At 37.8% G+C, this 19,674-nt stretch overlaps 1 protein-coding gene across 2 annotated transcripts; it reads left to right on the top strand.

The window, feature by feature from the left end:
- Positions 1 to 226: 226 nt before the first annotated feature.
- Positions 227 to 16,299, top strand: LOC121967682 (cis-3-alkyl-4-alkyloxetan-2-one decarboxylase-like). 2 transcript variants are annotated; one of them, XM_042518054.1, is made up of 11 exons: positions 229 to 734; positions 5,789 to 5,864; positions 6,819 to 6,901; positions 9,337 to 9,430; positions 9,502 to 9,578; positions 10,344 to 10,471; positions 11,039 to 11,110; positions 12,529 to 12,599; positions 14,446 to 14,521; positions 15,541 to 15,684; positions 16,070 to 16,299. In XM_042518054.1, the coding sequence occupies exons 1-11, from the start codon at positions 447 to 449 to the stop codon at positions 16,107 to 16,109; spliced, it is 1,149 nt and encodes a 382-aa protein (XP_042373988.1). In that variant the 5' UTR covers positions 229 to 446; the 3' UTR covers positions 16,110 to 16,299. The 2 variants fall into 2 exon arrangements, with proteins under 2 accessions (XP_042373989.1, XP_042373988.1); XM_042518055.1 differs by lacking the exon at positions 6,819 to 6,901 and having other exon boundaries at positions 227 to 734.
- Positions 16,300 to 19,674: the final 3,375 nt, after the last annotated feature.

A 19,674-nucleotide genomic window follows, 5' to 3' on the forward strand; every position in this document is an offset into this window, starting at 1 on the left:
AAAATTATCAAATAAAATACGTCCCAAATAAAAATACCATGAGTATCGCCGCCCCGTGCCCGTCGGCAAATGTCCAGTAGTTTGCCTCCTTCCAGCAAATATAAGGGCACTAAAAGGCCCTTAACAGATGACACCGTCCCCTTGACTACGAGGCTAACGGGGACGGTATCATCTTTTTTTTTTTTCGCCCATCTTTAATTGCACTGCACTTGTTTAAAATTTTGCCTATTCCATAAACCAGCCAAAACAATATTCTACCATGCCTTCGTGCTGAAATTGGTTTCTGGCCGCAGATTTGCAAAGCAGCCGTTGCTTCTCCCGAGCCACAATCCTTTCCAGCGATCGAGATTCAAGCATCCGTCTGGCGATGTGTGAGCCTCTATTTCTCCGTTTTCAAATTGATTGGTTACGGCCTCAACAGTTGGTGTGGAGTCGAGAGAAGGGGCATGGCTTCTGCTTCTCTCTTTTCCGCCTCTCTTTGCTCCTCTTCGCTTTCTCATCTCGGACTCCGTCGCGGAGGAAACAGGAGTTTGTCGCTTCCCCGGAGAAGAATAATGGAGGTTGTCTGCGGCAGTGACGGAATTGGAGAGAAGAGCAAGGGCACGGCTGGGGAGGATGAGGATAAGCCCTCTTTCAATCCGTTCGGATTCGTGACAGACAACCCGTCGAGCCGTAGTGCCATCCAGTTGCCAGAATCTCCTGCTGAGGATGGAAACGTCGGCCAGATGCTTTATGTACTGTAATCTCTTCTCACCCACCTCCTTACTATTGAATTTGTCGCTAAAAACGTGAATCAACGAGGCGAATGATCTGTTTTTTTTTTCGTTCTTCTTTTTTCATCGTTGTAAGGTTGGGTTTTTTATCAGCTCACAAACTATAACATTTACCAAGGTTGTATACTAGTACTGCTTAGTGCTGACGAGGCTAAGAAAGGGAGATTATATATCAGACAAGGTTCTTCATGTTGATTATTCTAAATGCATGAATTAAAACGAATTAAAACGGTAAATACTTACAGTGATCTCCCGCAGATCTGCAATCGACGACGACAAGATTCACTGTCGGAAGAACGATCACAGGATCGGAAAGCTCTCCGAAATTCCATGAACCAAATCTCACCGTCTCAGATGTTCTCCTCTCTTTCTTATCTCTCCTCAAGATTCTTGCCGAATGATCCTTGGACGCACCCCTTAAAAAGGGAAATAACCCAGGGGTATAATGGACTTTTCCATTAAGAGTAGTGGGGAACGTGGGCATGTTCCCACGTTCCTACTTTCCCCATTTCCTACATCTCCCACTCGTCCAAAATAAGCCACTAAGACTAGTTCATTCAGGTAAGTCACAAAGACTAGTTAGTCATAAAGGCCTAATAAGTCACACAAATTATTTGAGAGGTTGGTCACAAAGACCTAATAAGTCACATAGACTATTTGAGAGTTTGGTCACAAAGACCATAATAGAGCATCCAATCCATACTTAGAGAAAATGGTTCGTGCGACATCAAACACACTGAGCGATAGTTGCTAAGAAGATTGTTACATCTTACATAGTCGCTCTCTGAGCAATCAATGCAAACAAAGTTGTTACACTTTACTTAGCCGCTCAAATAAATTAGAGACACACTCTGCATGACATATAGCCTTTTTTCTGGTGGCACATAGCCTTTATTCAGGATCCATCCAATTTTCAAGTGACATACAACCATTATCTTGGAGATATCCATGTCTTGCTATTTACCCAGATTAAATAATTTTCATTTACATTAATATGAACATCTCTAATCTCTTATAATGACCATTATGCCAAGAACATGTTCTCTATCCAATATTCACATTCATTTCTATACATAACAGAAATTGGTCGACCAGTGAATAACATCAAAAGATGTAAATATATTTAATCTTCCTTTTTAGCTAGAATCTATTCATTTTAATCAGTTGCTTTCTTAGTTATGCTTCATAGACCGAATCATACATAGCCATAAGATACCCCCAAATATAGTCTGCTATCATCCTAGGATTTTCTGGCAATGAACGCATCAAAGCCCAGATCCTATAACTGTTCAGGACCGGAAACTTTTCTCGCTCAAGTTTCCAAAATAGATCATCAAGTCGTCCAATGTGTCTGCCGACTCCATAAGTAGAGTTATACTCTATCTCTTGAATTTCCTCCCTGAGCTGATTTCGTCGCACTTCGCGACGAATCAATGTGGTAATCGTCCGTGCCATCTGAAAAATTAAAATTAAATAAGTCAGTACAAAACCAGTTTAATTCAATTTATACAGGCATAGTACCAATATAATAAATTAAGAAAAATAAATCTTCTTGATTTTCAGGAGTCTAAGTCGACTGACCCATTGGATCAGTTGATTAAGAATCCAGATCCTAAGCTTGGTGCCTTGGTCCATTATCCACAATTAGAACTGATCAAATTGGATAAAGATCTTTGTACCTATGTTGTATTACTATTTGATCTAAGTCCATTTCACCCAATTTCAGACTTATTGATCAAACTTACGTCCGTTTGATCAAACCAATGCCCATTGGCTTAAGTCTGACCAATTAGAACAATTATAATCAATTGATCAAATCTCCAATAGAACAAATCTGGTCATTTGTGTTAGGATCCTTTGTACGGCTAGAGAGGGGGGGTGTGAATAGCCGACCCCAAATCGCTCGCGTTTCTTCCTACACTTCGTTAGCGCAGCGGAAAAATAAACTAGAAACGAAAGGAAGAATATCAAACCTTAACACAGCGATGTACGAGGTTCGGAGATGATACTCCTACTCCTCGGCGTGTCCGTAAGGTGGACGAGCCCTGTCAATCCGTCGGTGGATGAATCCCCGGAAACCCGGCTAAAATATACTCCTTCTGGGTGGAAAAACCTCGCCACAAAATCTTGCAACAGCAAGCAAAGAGTACACGAGATACAACAAGAAATACAAGACAATATGAATGCAACAACACTAGCTTGCCTTCTCGTTGTCGACTTAAGGCCCAGATGAAGCAACAACTTCACCCGGTGAAGCAGCAGCTTCTCGGATCCAATCGTGGAATGAAGCTCACGCGAAGCTTGCGAAGAAGAGCTCAACAAAGCTCAAGCACGACAGCAGCTCTGTCGCAGAGAGGAAGAGGAAGAAGTGTTGTTGCGGCTCTCGACCCCTTTATACCGAAGAAGACAATGAAGAAACTGGCGTTGCGCAACGGCTGAAACTGAACCGATCGACGGCTGATCGATGCAAACTGCGATGGTCGTGGGGACCGATCAGCCTGTCTTGATCGGTCCCAGACGATCCAGCTCTCCAGTGGCGCACTCGTCTCGATCGGGTGGAGACCGATCGGCACCTGATCGGTCCTGGACCGATCAGTGCTCTTCTTCACGATGCGTCGCTGATCGGTTGAGGACCGATCAGAACTCCAGATATGCTGCGGTGGAATCGATCGGTCACTGACCGATCAGAAACTCTGAGTTTCATGGGGTCTGCAGACCGATCCAACTCCCAGTTTAGAGTGCCCTCTCTAACCTAGTTCGGAGAAACGAGCCCTCTCCGACTCCATATGCCAAGCTTCACTCACTGGACTTCTAACACCGATGTCCGATCACCCATCTGGATTTTCCTTGCTCGGCTTCACTCACCGGACTTTCCAACTCACCAGGATTTCCACACCGCCTAACATCCAGTTAGGACTTTCTCACTGCTTCACTCACCAGGATTTCCAACCGCCTATCCAGTTAGGACTTTCCCCTGGCTTCACTCACTGGACTTTTCCACCGCCTAACATCCCGTTAGGTCTTTCCTCGTGCAAGCTCCTGCGGACTTCTCCTGCCAAGTCTCCATACTTGGACTTTTCCAGTGCCAAGTCTCCATACTTGGACTTTTCCCGTGCCAAGTCTCCACACTTGGACTTCTCGCGTGCCAAGCTCCCTGCTTGGACTTTTCCAGTGCCAAGTCTCCATACTTGGACTTTTCGCGTGCCAAGCTTCCTGCTTGGACTTTTCCCGAATCAGGTCAACCAGGTCAACCTTGACCTAAGGTTGCACCTACAATCTTCCAAACACCTATTCTTGTCAAACATCAAGAATACAACTTTCTCACGAGTGTCAAACATCAACATGCAACTCAACTAGGTCAACCTTGACCTAAGGTTGCACCGACAATCTTCCCAAGTCAAACATCAAAATACAACTCGAGTCAAGTCACCTCGAGTCGGGTCAACCAGGTCAACCTTGACCTAAGGTTGCACCAACAATTTGATCATATTTGGTCCAAGCCCAATTAATCAACCCAAATTGATTCAGGTTTGGATCAAATTGGTTCAATTAAATCAACCAATAGTTTAATATAAATCGGGTCTAAGTGGACTAAATTAATTTGGTTAAACCAACATAGTTAATTAAAATTGGACCAATAATCCTAATTTTAATTAATTCCAACATGCATAATTTATATATATATATATATATATATATATATAAATATTTTTTAAACACATAAGCTTAAAAAAAAAAATTCATGAAAAACAATTCAAAACCAAAAGGTTTCGATTTTTTTTTATTTAATTGCATGTGGCAATTCCTTTTTTTTTGTTTTTAAATCCTTATCTCTGTGAACATATCATAGCACCGCCATGTTTTTTTTTCCGTTTTTGTTTTGAAAAAATCAAAATAGAAACTTCATCTTTATCTTTTTCTTGTTTTCTTTGCCGCACGATCCCATACACGCCACCTCAACAACTGCACACCACCTTACCCGCGACGAACACGGGTCGCAATGAGAGGTGACCATGAGCAATCCGTCGGCCAACCTTGATGTCATCGCCGGAATTGGATCGTTGCCGCCATCCACCATCGGAGACAAAATCGGAGACAAACTCCGTGGGTGTCTCTCAAGGCCTACGACGTTAGCAATTGGGGAAGTTCGCGACATGGACCCGATCTTGCCATGTGTTGGCAGCAGGCAATAAAATCGATCGGAGCGGCAACAAACAAGAGCAAAAAGAAGGGGCAACGATTTTAAACAGGAGATTTGTCATGCATTTAGAACTAATTATGTGCTTTGATACCATTGTTGATAATTCTAAATGCATGAATTAAAACGAATTAAAACGGTAAATGCTTACAACGATCTCCCGCAGATCTGCAATTGATGACGACAATACTCGCTGTCGGAAGAACGATCACAGGATCGGAAAGTTCTCCGCAATTCCAAGAACCAAATCCCACCGTCTCAGATGTTCTCCTTCTCTCTTTCTTATCTCTCCTCAAGATTCTTGCCGAATGATCCTTGGACGCACCCCTTATAAAGAGAAATAACCCAGGGGTATAATGGACTTTTCCATTAAGAGTAGTGGGGAACGTGGGCATGTTCCCACGTTCCCACTTTCCCCATTTCCTACACTTCATGGATGAGTGCCCTATTTACTGGTGTTATGTGAAAAGTTCAGAATTGATCTATAATCAATAGAAGAGTTGCATAGTCTTTTATATAGCGTTTACATTGGTTTATGGGCTTTACAGCACATGTTGATCTTAGTGCATAAGCAATTTCTTGTTGCTGAGTTGCTGCTTCAGTTTATAACAAATGATAGACGCATGACGTTGACATATACTTGTTTTATAGTTTAATGCTACTGAGGCTTGTATTTATTCCCTTCTCATATTAGCTTTTGTGTGCACATATATATATATATATATATATATAGGATACACCCTTTTGTCATATGTGAGTAAGCTGCTATTTTTATTTACAGATTATTCAATAATGTATTTTGCATTTTGTTAACCAGAGAATAGAAGACAAGGGGAAAGAATATGGATCTTACGTCAAATCTGGAAAATTTCGATGGTTTGTTAGAGAAACTGGTATGCTTCTTTTGCTCATGGATTATACATCTTGATTTATTGTGTCGAGAGGTCACAAACAGTTCAAAATCTCATTTCTCATTCAGATTTCTTTTTAACCTTGGGACTTGGGTCTAATCCAGGCTGGTGTTATGCTCTGGGTAATCCTGAGTCAGTATCTCAAGTCTGATATTGGTACTATGGATTAGCCCGTGCCTGTTGATAAAGTCAGTTCCCTCAACCTTGGAGTCTATTGCCTGACAAGGTCTTTACCCGTGAGTCCCACCTAAGTCAGGATTTGTCATGGATAGTTTGCATATATCTTTAACGTTGTGGTATAATGTCGTCATAGTATGGTGGGATTCTTTTTAATTAAAAGAATAAAGAGACTAATCTTATTTTTTATATTTTTTATTCTTATTTTTAATTGATTTAATGGCTAAAAGTCAAAAGGGTGCCCTTTATATTTTAGGTCATCGATGGATACACCTACTTTAATTATTTTTAAAAGAATGTCCCATCACCTTTAGTATGCCTATTATATACCTCACTTATCCTAGTTTATTGAAAAGTGGATAATTTCTTTAAAAGTGCTCACTTCTACTAATTTGAATAAAAACCATTTTAATTTCTCCTATAACTATAACTTGCTGCAAGAGAATATTTACATCTTAAGTAATCAAGGTACGTATGAAATTTTTAAACAACTTCAATGGAACTGCTCAATTTTAGATATGAAATCCCCAATTTAAGAGACTGCAATACATTGCCATTAAATCTTTGTAGTGTAGTCTGTGGCACCTTTGTTTTATATACTTGCAATAGAAACTTCATGTTTTTTGTGAATCCACTTGCTGCTTCTATGACATTATTTGATCGCTAATATTACATTTTTAAACACTATCACATCATTTCAAATTTCAAGTAAATTCATTTACCCTTGTAACATTTATCTTACTGATATTGCGCTACTAGGATCGTCCAACACCCGTGGAACAATCTTATTTATCCATGGGGCTCCAACTCAATCATTTAGCTATCGAGAAGTAATGTCTCAGGTTTGTTTGGTGGTGGTGCTTATGGCAATATTTTTCGATATTTTTTTCTCATGCCTAACTTCCTAAGAATAATGATTCTACTTGTGTTGATGATCTTACAAAATGGCAACCAGTTTATCCTGTCCACACAATTTTTTAATCGATTATATTATTCTGTATGGTTCTGTTCTTGAATAAATCATAGATTAAACTGCTGGAATAGGAAAATTGTCTCTAATAGTAGTTACTACTAAATTTTTTGATTGAGATAAGCAAACTAGAACTGCTCACATCTGCAAGGAGGTTGGCCTTTGATTAAGGATTATAGCTAAAAGCTCACCTTCATTAATTCTGATGCTGATGTTATCTTAAGTTTGCATTCACAAGCAGTACTGTTCAGACTTGGGGATGGACTGATTTGTTTAATGTAAGGCTAGCCAGGGAGGAGCCATTCATCAGAACCTTTAGGGTGAACGTTTTTGGTTGACTTGCTGTGAGAATGCAATATGATTTGAACACGCTTATTCTAAATAAAATAAGAACCATGGTACCCAAAATCATATGATCAAGATGCTCCTAACCCCAAGGGGAGTGGGTAGGAGTCAATCAAAATTCTTAGTTTATTAAAATAAGCAACAATTAAGAAAGTATAGGTTTTCAAAGACACCAAAGTTGAATTCAGGAAGTCCAAAGTGCACGGGAGGAGCTTATGTAAAATTCACTCTTAGGTTGGAATAAGGGGAACTCCGGAGGTGGAATTGATGTCTAGAAAGGAGGATAAGGCAGTAAAACTGTGCTCACACTTGGATTATGGGTTAACCAAACATTGGTGGAGTTAAAAGAGTATTAAGACTTGTTAGTTTGGCCTGTGGATACATTCTAGGAATAGGTCAACGTATCACTAAGTAAAGGTTGCACCTACATTCTAGTCATATACTAGTCCAACAAAAGCATCAGAGTTAGCAAAAAATAGAAAAATGTATATTAATGGAAGGTGATAAGTAGAGTAGGCAATATTAAGCACGACTCAATAATAGGACACAACTTATGTCAATTGACAACGCTTAAATTTTTTTGTTGTCACTGCTTAATTAATCTTGAACATTATAAAATTATTTTTTAAATCCATATAATTAGTTTATATTATTTTGTATAATTGTATATTGACCCAAATGTCACTAATTTTTAACATGATTAGTACAACATGACATGAATTGTCATCCTTGGTGGAAAGTTGCTGATGTAGAGTATGGGAGATAGCTCTCAACTTAGTTAGATAATGAGTAATAGTGTAGAAGTTGAATGGAAGATGGAGGATGTACGATGAGTTTACAATTGTAAATTAAGTGTACATGAAAGGTTGTAATTACTCTTTGGGATGGATCAATTACTGGGCAACATGACTATCTTGATGCGTTGTCAAGATACAACTAGATTAAGATGAGTAAGGAAGATGAACCTCGTACGTCTTTTCAAACTGGATTTGAGACTTATTGTTGTATGTTATCCCTTTTGAGAAAAAGGAAACCAGAGTGGTTTATCAGAGGTTCTGCTTCGATATCAAAATTGATTACAGTGAAATATTGTCTGCTTGAATTGACATTTCATACAATATATTGGCATCCAATGGTGGAAATTGGCTTCAAGTGGGGAGATTCCCAAGTGGTTATCCATTTGGAAACTTCTTCTATGCACATTTATTTTTGTACTTCTTCTGAACAACTTAACCAATTTTTCAAGAAGGCACCTCATTGTTGGGTTATTTAATTCATTCAAGACATTTTCCAGTCATACTTGCACCATATTGCATGTCATTTTAGTTCATTACAACTTGTGTAGTCCTAGAAGGTTACTGGGATCCTCATCATATCCTAGCTCTTTATCCATTAGAATCATTTTCCTTCATTAGAGATAGCAAGCTCATGAAGGTGGGAGTCAAGTATTTGAAAGAAACAAAATGAATGATTAGATGCATAGTGGAGATAGCTTACCTTTTGAATAGCAGCAGTTGTGAGTTGTGACCAATAGAAGTATAAAGTGCAGTGGAATTAAAAATAGCTATCAAATGCCCTAATTCACAAACTGCCATATTCTTCTTTTACTTGTCCATTGATTTGAATACTTGTGTCTCCACCGTTGTTCATGTTTCAGAATATAGGTTTCTCTCTATCAGTCTATGGGAACAATTGTATTATTTATGATGTGAATTCTATAGCATGTGCAAGTTTGGCATGTGGATTTACATTGCATAACCATGCACTTGAGCTTATATACCTTTTTGAAAATTTGTGCACATCTGAGCATGCATGTTTACATAGCATCAGTTAAATGAATTATCAAAAGAAAAATGATAGAAAAGAAGAAAGAAGAGAATGAGAAATAACTTCTGTAAATATGTATGAATTTATATTTGCTGCTGGGCTCCATTCTACTGATTGCCTATTGCTTTTCATCAGATGGCTGATGCTGGTTACCATTGCTTTGCCCCTGATTGGATAGGATTTGGTTTCAGTGATAAACCTCAACCAGGCTATGGATTTTCGTATACAGGTTTCTGGTGCTTAATTTTTCATACATGCTTAAATATAAGTGTTGTGTTTAGTATAGTTTCTGTAATGCAGAAAATGAATTCCACAAGGTACTTGATGAGCTTCTTGGCACACTCAATATACGCTCACCTTTCTTCTTGGTTGTTCAGGTTCAAATAGGAAACTACAGATTATTTCTCCTGCACTTAACTGCCTACTATTCTTCTTAATGATGGGCTGCTTAAGTTTTAAGTTTATTCTTATGAATAATCAAGTAATAATAATTATTGAAATTTGCGTCAGCAAGTAAATGATTGCAGCATACATCTTTTTTAACTTGGCTCTTTAATATTCATATGCTGGTAACCTAACATTTTTACTGTGTTTCAGAATGCAAACTAGGCTCTCAAATTGTAAACATGGAAAATTGTTGATATACAAAACTGAGATTCACTCCCTTAAGCCCATTCTATCTTGGTTGAAGTGGAGCAATAAATAGTTTTGATTGAAACACAATAACATGTTAGCCATATACATGAAAATAGCATTATTCTAATTATTCTAACACTAGTATGTTCATTCTTTTAATGTGAAATGGCTAGGTTAATGTGAAACCAAGAAATAATATCAAAAGTTTTCATCCCGACTCAAAAAAAATGTTATATAAAGACATATTAACTAATTTTTATGTTTATATATCCAAGGAAAGTCAACGTTTTTTTTTTTCTTGCGATATTGATAAAATTTGACCTTTGTTCATTCTTTTAGTTTTTTACACAATATGCATTTCTTCATGCTGTTTTGGACACTAATATATCTAACTTAATCTGGTTCACATATCAGTAACTTTGTAATGCTAGACTTCTCTTATGTGCTGTTGCATGTATCACTAATATTTTGTCACTAATAAACATTATCTTTTTATATGCTCATAGGGATTCCTTGTTGGTTCATATGGATTGACTTGGGCTTTGAATAACTCGAGCAAGATTTCCAAGCTTGTGATTCTTAATAGTCCATTGACCAATTCATCTCCTTTACCTGGATTGTTTCAGAAATTAAGGTTAGACTTCAATTGATGTTTTTTAATGTATTTTTCTCTTTTGGTTATGTTGTTGCATCCTTTTCATGAATTTTAGAGCTCTTTGTTCAATTTTTTACCTTTAGATAGGCCAATTTTCATTATGATACTCTCTGGGTTCTGTTACCTTTAGGCCATTTGGTCAAAGATGGTTCTCTTTTATCTCATAGTAATGAAAGCATACTGTCTTCAAGAAAGCGATGGCGATTTGAACTATGTAGAATATTTTCTAAATTGAACCCAGAATTGCAGACAGAGGAATCATTTTGCAAACAACAATGCAAAAAAGGAAGTCTAAAACATATTATACTTTGATAAAAAGAGACAGAAGATGGTGGCCTTGTTCTTGTCTATCATCTTTTCCTTATGTATTTTTGTTAATTCATATATGTTTCTACGATTCTACTTGTGACATTGGAGGGACTGTAATAGACAATTTTTCCTTGGATCAATTAATATATTTTTTTTTGCATAATCCACTTTCACTTGTTAACATCTTAACTATCTACTCTTCTTCGGCTAACGCTATGTATATATTTATTGTTTTAGGATCCCTCTTTATGGTGAATTTACATGTCAGAATGCAATTATAGCTGAGCGATTCATTGAAGCTGGTAGCCCGTATGTGTGTTGTTTTGCATTTATTTGAATTCAAGTTATTCAACATTGATTTTGAAGCATTAACAAATTTTACATACTGAAGGATAAAGGATATCATGTCATTCAACTATTTGGGTTTGGATATATGGATATCATATCATTCCACTATTCCAATAAACTTATATTGCTAGTGATAGGTCATTTTTTCTTTTATTATTGTTGAAAGCAAAATTCGTCTACCATAAAGGCAAAGTTCTCCAGCATTGAACTGTGCAAAAGTTTGCTAATGGACCTTCTCTTTCTATATATCCAAAATTTCTGATGTCTGGTGAATTAGGCCAGAGGGAAACTTATAATCAGGAGTATTAGTGGAGAAGGATGCACAATAGTACCTATCAATTTACTTTACATTGGAACTTAGGTTGGGTGAAAGTCTTATAAACTCTTACTTTGGACACAAATGCCTGACTGAGTTGATTATGCAAAGTTATTAATGGGGAAGCAACCCATGGGGCAGACTGTGCTCAGACAAGTAGGGATGTGGAACAGCATGGCTCATGGGCGTAGTCCAACCCGCATATTCTTTTGCCCTTTTTAAAATAAAACATTGTTAATCACAAGATTTTACTTTTATTTAAAAAATATCAATTTTAATGTTTTTTTAATTTATTTGTAATTTTAAAATAATTTGAATATTAAAAAAAAAGGTTTGGCCAAGTCTTGGTCAGTTTGTGCTGACACAAGCATGACTTGGCTCTTATTTAGTTATTTGTCTAAGGCGGGCATGGGTCATGCCCAAGCACATTGATACCTCTAGTTATTCTTTTCCAAGTCACTCGAGGGAGGAGGGATGGAGGTTAAGGAGGTTATGGAGGCAGCAAATATGTTGATTATAAAGGATAAAGTTTGTTGTGAGAATTACAAAAGAAAAGTGGGGAATAATGGCAGTGGAGGGGAAGCTTTGTGTGGCGATGTAAGTTTAGAACAGAGAGATTGTGTTTGCAGCAAGGAGAGGAACTCACAATTCTAGAAGGAGATCAAGTTCATTCAGAGGTAGGCTGGTAGAGGGACTTGTGCAAGTTCTAATTTGACATGGGAGTGTGAAGTGGTGGGAAGCAGTTACCTATGGTGTTTTGACAGCAAGCAAGAATTGGTATCTTTTCAACATCATAAATAGGGATATCACACATGTAGTTATATCCTCTAGACATAACTAATTTTACCTAAGATTTAGGCATAAGAGTACATTATGCATTGCACCAAGTTTTTATTTTATTTAACACTTCTTTCAAACAGTCTGTAAAAATTTCTTCAACCCTTGGTATTCTACTTGACTTTGGCAAGTATCAGTTTCTTGTATATTGACAGTCTGTACCTTGTGCTAAACCATCATCCTTATGCCATCATATATGAGGAATTGCTGTGTGACAATTTAACAGATATGTCTTGAAGTCAGAAAAGGCTGATGTGTATCGATTGCCGTATCTTTCAAGTGGTGGACCTGGATTTGGTTTGTATCCATGATTTACTCGCATGCCCCTTAATTATTATTGTTTTTTGCTAACAGTGAGAAGTTGATATAAAGTGTGTAAGATCTTGAACAGCAAAGTTCCGAGCATAATACTAGAATTCATACCTAAATTTTCTATAAAAAAAATCATAAATTGATACACTATGAGATTGTTAACTGTCTAGTTGAATTCTTTCAAAAAAAAAAATAGTAACTTCCATTTATAATTCATCTGCTGAAACACTGCCACTGACGAGGATAATGAAGGTTCATAGTCTGATATTAATAAAATTTATTCTATAATTGTAAAGTTGTAACTATGGCTGATAATCTGTCTGATATCCATAATGGCATACAATAGTTTTAACGGTAAGTTTCTTGTATAACATAGCTTATACTTACTGATCATTGCTATTGGTTTAACCCAGCATGATATTGCACTACCATACTCAATTGAGAATTATTTAATTTTATTTGGTGTGGCAGATTGGAACCCATATCATTGTGATTCCTTTCTATTTGTGGAGTTTCAATATTGGTACCAATAGCCACATTTGCTTATCAGTGCAATTGTTTCCTTGGTTTATTAATCTTTTGACGATCGCTATAGTGCAAATTGAAAATATAAAATAAAGATATTATTCTGTTATGTTAAACAAGAACGGATGTATGTAGTTGTATTTTTCTTAACTCTTGAGACTAGGTTTGATGATTTAATATCTGAAGCTAATAGATCTTGTGGAAGGAGACAGGAACGTGATTTAAAAAACTGGACCACACTGATTAAAACAAACACTTGGGAAATTTGGTCCACTTACGGCTCTAATATTTGTTGTGCCATCACCTGATGAAGGTCTTATTTTTAGTCTGTTCTATTGTATCTCATTTAAGCACGTGTGATAAATGTTACTTGGATTTAGCTACAAGAGTCCAATATAGGAGTAGATCTAAGTGCTCAACACAGTTTTATCATAAAATTTATAGATTACTGAGATTGTTGAGTGTGGACTTAGTAGCGTCTGTGCTGATATTTGGTGTCAGATATGAGTACGAGGGGATGAATAAAAAATACAGAGATAAGAGGTGAATGAGTTTGTCTATGTTATCAATAACTAAATACTCTAAAGAAAATTGCTAATTATCCATGGGGAAGGTGTAGCATCTTGCTGTTCTCTGCTGAATGTTTAATTTTTCAGTGAAGTTTTACTTTAAGCATCCGAGTTTTTATTCAAATATTCAAATATTGCTTTTATCTTACCAAAAAATGTAGAAGATTATATGCTAAATGAAATTTGCATATACAAAATATTAGTGCAAGTTAACTTTGTGTGCTCTGTGGATAGACTCAAAAATGGGTAAAGAGTGCAATCATGAATAAAGAAAGCATAGCTATCACGAGAGACCCAACCTACATTTGTACTGCTAGGGATATCAATTATGCAGATTATCCCTTTATCAAAATAATGACAGCAACTATCAACATCTATAGTTGTTTGGTGACATTGTTAAACTCAAAGTTTCTCCTATCAAGGGGAGATTTTAGGTTCAATATATAATATAAAGGTGATTTACTGGAAGAAGACCAATCCAAATTTGGATATCCACAGCAGGCCCCATGTTTGCCTTTTATCATAGGATATTACATGATTCAATATCACCCTAAACAATTCTTTTTATTAGTTTTCTGTTTTGAAAGTAGTCATTCTGAAGGCTCAGACTGTGTTTTGCCAAAATCAGGTGTTCTTTCAATTAAAAAAAAAAGAACTCCTATCTGTAAATTGCCAGACAATTCTTTTTTGGATTATTTAAATGCTTTTGACCAAATTTGTTTTCTTTTTCTCCTTAGCATTGTTAGAAGCAGCAAAGAAAGCAAACTTTGCAGATGTATTAAGTCGGATAGTTACTGGATTTTCATTCAATAGGTGAACTTTACTAATTCTTTTCTCAAGCTTTTGAGCAATTGTTCTATCTGGCTAAGGAGTTCCAAATCTATCTCATTTTGCAAAACCATGGTTTAGTCTTCTTATGACAATAATCATTTAAATGTCTCTAAACTTCTAGTCCACTGATTTTAGATATTCTAATATTTTGATTATTTAATTACTTATTTCAGTTTCCTTAGTTTATTTGTTTAGAAGGACGTATTGTAGTTTCTTATGATGCAATTAGTTTTGGATTTACATCTTCTAGCAGTCAAAATAGTTGTCGAATTTGTCAATCTTCACCAACTGCAATGTCTCTCATTCTTGGACAAGTGGTCGATTTGTGGTTTAAGAAAATTAAATATGTATATGGTGGCACAGTGAGAGATCTAAATATGTCATTGCTGATAATGTACATTGCATGCATTGCCACACAAGATTATTTACTCCTCCTTTGTAAGGTAAGAAGTCTAGAGCATACTTACAGGTCGAAATAGTGTCATATCAAACACAAATGACACATAGCATGTTTCATTGTTAACTAAGATTGGATGAGAAGACCAATTTGGTTCACAAAATACCAAATAAGTCTTGATCAGTAGACTCTAGGTCTGATCGCCATAGTACTTGATTGGTTGGCATATGATTGTCAGGATAGGAAAGCCACAAATGTTGGAAATAATTCAGGGCTGGGGTGTATGTCTGCACTATTGGCAATTTCATGATTAGCTCAACCCTCATATCACTCCATCACACTTCAATTAGACTACTCCAATAATCCAGCTACATGCTCATCTTTTATGCAGAAACATAATCGTGCAACATCTCTTATCATCTTACTATTTTGTGAAATTTTTTTTTAAAGGCTTCTTTAGGGTCAATTTCAATAATAATGGATAGTTTCTGGTCCAAAAGCAACAATTTTTTCAAATGTAGCACAGTAAACTCAAAGTAGCAATTCAAGGTTTCTTTATTTTCTATATCTATTTAAAAATGATTCCTGAATTAAATAACGGCAGTTGGGACAAGCCTGTTTTGGTTGCATGGGGAGTGGCAGACAAGCATCTCAAATTTTCAGAAGCAGAAGAATTTCAAAAGGGAAATCCTGATGCTGTAGAGATAATGAAAATTGAAGGAGCTGGTCATATGCCACAGGAGGACTGGTACTTTAACATGATGCATTTTGTGTTATTGAAGTAATTGCAGACCAGTACTTGATAGTGTAATTTGTCATGGCTTCATCATCTTTTGAGATAGCAATGACACATCTTAGTATTGCTGTGGGGTAAATCATTCATATTTTTTCCTAGTAATATGGACTGGATGGACGGTGGCTGTGTTGGGTCTATTAACTAGGATATCAAAGGCTCACAAATAATATAATAAATTAGTGCTTTTAATTAACTCTTTCATGAAGGGGTGGCAATGAGATTCCCTTTTAACTATTTTCTATACAATACTTCTTAGTTTAGGGGGATGCTACGATCTCTTTCTTCTAATTATTTGTCTTGCTTCATTTCTAACAATTTGATTGTGGAATAAATTTAGGCCGGAGAAAACTGTCAATGCTCTAAAAGCTTTTTTGTGAGGCTGCCGCAGAGAAGATGATTTGACTTGATGCTGATAACATCCTCCTCATCCAATACTTAAGTTTGTATATTATTCCTCATTTTCTTATTTTATTATAGTGATAATGAGCATATTTTGTATCTAAGCTTTTAAAGTTGTAGCAAATCATTTTGCTGCCAATGTTCTGAAAAGATTCCTCGATTTTGTGATTCTGTGTTTCAAATTATAATGTAAAGTTTCCCCATCATTCTTGTTAAGAAATCTGATTTCCACGATGCGATTGATACAATGGAGAAGTGCTTGTATCACTTCGACTTTACCAGAAAGCTGAGTGGTTGGAATCAGGTATTTAACCAGTAATTTGTTGGAAAATAATGAGATTGGGTAGGGACATGAACATTGTATTTTGTAAATAGATTGTTGTAAAATTAATTTCTTGGATGAATGAGAAATAGATTCAACTAATTGCAGTATTTGGTACTTGTGTTGGTTGTGTAATAACTTCTCTGTATTGGTCACATTTGGTTTTGATGCAAAGCTCTGCTCTCGTTGTCAGTGCTGTAAATTTTGAAAATCTAGAGGAAAAGAAGAAACACAAATGGATTAACGGGAAAAGAAGTGAGTGAAAAATGAATTGTGAGTTAATTGCAATGGTTTTGTAAACATTTAATTTTACAATTGGAATGCTCCTGCCGACTGCCTAATGTAAATGAGAGTCTCAATAGTAAAGGACAATCACATTAATTGATGGTTGCCAAAGCAGCCGTAGCACCTAATCGCATGCAACATTCACGATGCATATTCGTGATTTTACTATGCAAATATTATAATGATGTTGTCTTGTCCACCTGCTAAAACAAATGCGAGCCTGATTACTATGGAATGCGAACCGAAAGTTGGTCTTCACAAACTAGCATGGAAACATTAATGTCATACAAAGATGAAGAGTAGGTCACAAGGTGAAACGACTAGACCGGATCTACAGGTTTGATCAGTTAAACCGAGAATTGAAGGTTAATCTGGTTTGGTTTGGAGAAAAATCACTAAAAAGTAAACACAGGTAAAATTTGTAGATATTATGATTATAAAAAAAAATTAACATACGTACTAAAAAGAAATATGGAAGAGAAAAAAATAATAAACCCAACTTAACCTTAGCGGTGACCGGTTCAATCTATGAAATTTATAGAGAAAATAGATTACGTAGGTTATATAAAAGAAAATGATATTTCCTATTCTCAAATTTTGTATGCGTTGATTCATGTTACCACATGAGATCTTGGGGTCGAAACTCAACGTGACCGAGTATAACCTCTCCCATGTCTTGACCATTTACACTAATGGCTAGTAGCGATCCATGATTTACCTCTTCCGTGTTGACCTAGGGACAGGTTGGCGGGGGCGCTGGGGCGAGCGAATTACCTTTTATCACATGTTTCAACCTTCCAAAGTTACAATAGACACGATCTGCGTAGCAAGAAAAATACGTAAATAAAAATCAATCAGGTGGCATGGCCACACGAATCATCATCGGATTTTTTTTTATATTTCTTTATAGATCAGTTTACTGTCGACCTTCATTTTCTTATTCATCCATTATTCTTTACTATTTATAAATACTTTCATATTTCCCTCAAACAATTAGTGCTGAACTCTTTTAGATTGCTATGCGGAGTCATAATTTTGTTCTATTTACACGATATTCTTTTGACCCCTCGAGCTTTTCATTATTTTTATTGCCTCAAATTATCCGAGTCGGGGACCTTTTGTTCCAAGCCCGAGTGAGCTTGGTTTTCTTTGATAAAATGTCGTCCTTCAATAAGCATTGGAAGGACAACTATTTCTTCCTTCGTTTTCCCGAGCGGCCAGACTTCCCGACCGCCTGACAGCTAGAGGTGAGAAATCCCCTCTCACTCAGGAAATATAAAAGTCGATATGACTATCTCTAGGCAGCTTCGAGTTTGGCTAGTCAAAACTACCACATTCATTGATTGCTGCTACAAGACGTCCTTTACGTGTTCGGCTTGAGCCCGATTAGCACACGAGTTTCGTCCAGCCTATGTATGCTCTTTCTTCCCTTCATCCTTGAATCTAATTGATTTTGCTTTTTTTTTACAGCTCGCATCATGTTAAGGGTGCGTCTGGCTGGCAAGAGCAAACTCGCGAATGCTGAGATCAATGTTGCGGTAGTGGCCAAGCTGGAGAGTCGTAGCCTGTAGTCGGTCAGCTCCCATGAGGATCCGTTAAACGGAGCCGAAGGAACGCAAGTGCCAGCTAGCGAAGGAGGGAGAAGTCAGACAACGGCGAGCGACGCAGCGGCCGCAACAGTGGACCTTCCTCCCGAACGACCCTCGATGCTGTTGATCATGATAGCTTTTGAATCGGCCACTTCGGGCGAACCCCTGCAACACCGTAAGAGGCATCAGGCAGAAGCGTCCTCCCGTTTTGTAACTTCTGCCCTGCAGATTCCAACACAAGTCATCTCATGACCTTCCTCCGAGCGGGGCGAGACATCCACGCCTGCTCTTCCCAAGCAAGGAGCCACAATGCTCCACACCTCAGTGTCATCCGACCTGATGCCATCGTTGTCTAAGCTGCCACTGGGGACCGTTTGTGCACCTTTGGTTGCCTTCATGCCGCCACAATCATTGTCGGCGGCCCAAGTGTCTTGCCTCCAACCGGCTCCAACGCCCCACTCTATGGGCAGAGCTACTTCAGAGCCCTCTAGTCCGAGTGGCCAAAGACAAATAACGGCAATCATCCAATTGTCGATAGATGAGTGGCGCGGTCCAGACTGTTGGGGTTGCAAACATAGTCCCACATTGAAAACACATGGGAAAGATCATGAGTTTATAAGAGAAAAGATATCTCCATTGGCATGAGGCCTTTTAGGTAGAGCCTAAGAGCAAAACCATGAGGGCTTAGGCCCAAAGTGGACAATATCATACCATTGTGGAGATATCTAAATTCTTTTCGATCCTACACAGATGACGTCGTATGTCGTACCCCTGAGCACCAGATAAGGATCCAAGGGTCGCTCACGTAAATATGGGTTGATGCACGATCCTGCACGACGGTCATACCCATATGTCCACTTCTCCAGGGGAGCTCGCGAATAGTCATACCCAGATGTCCACTGGGGTATGTATCTTACCTTTGTGTTTGCTTGTTTTTATCCACTCGGCTCTTACCACTCCTTGGTCATTGCAATATCGGGTAGAGAGCCTAACCACGTGCCAAAGGCTCACTTTTTTAGAGCATGAAGTCTAGCAGCTGCGGGCTCCGAGCGGCCAATCGGCGACTTACCAGGTGCACTTGGATTAGCTAACTACCGAAGTGGCACAGCTCAAGGCCAATCTGCAAAAGAGCTCCGAGCTGATGGAGGTAGAGAGGGGCAAAAGCGCCGAGCAGGCTTCGCAATTGGCGCGGCTCAATAAGCAGGCCAACTCCTTCGAAGCGAAGATCCATTCGGTCAACACCAGGAAGCTCCGAGCCATCGGGATTTAGAGCTCAAGAACAAAGAAGCTCAGGTCGTAGCTCAGAGTCTAAAGGAGGCAGAAGCAACACTGAAGGTTGAGCGGGAT

The sequence above is a fragment of the Zingiber officinale genome, chromosome 3B (genome assembly GCF_018446385.1).
Source record: "Zingiber officinale cultivar Zhangliang chromosome 3B, Zo_v1.1, whole genome shotgun sequence".
Lineage (NCBI taxonomy): Eukaryota > Viridiplantae > Streptophyta > Magnoliopsida > Zingiberales > Zingiberaceae > Zingiber > Zingiber officinale.

Bases quoted from the DNA above. Each gene is read 5' to 3' on its own strand.
- LOC121967682 (XM_042518054.1), top strand. From the start codon at position 447: ATGGCTTCTGCTTCTCTCTTTTCCGCCTCTCTTTGCTCCTCTTCGCTT. The intron at 11,111-12,528 runs GTATGTGTGTTG...ACAATTTAACAG, and splicing joins TTCATTGAAGCTGGTAGCCC to ATATGTCTTGAAGTCAGAAA. The intron at 14,522-15,540 runs GTGAACTTTACT...AAATAACGGCAG, and splicing joins ACTGGATTTTCATTCAATAG to TTGGGACAAGCCTGTTTTGG.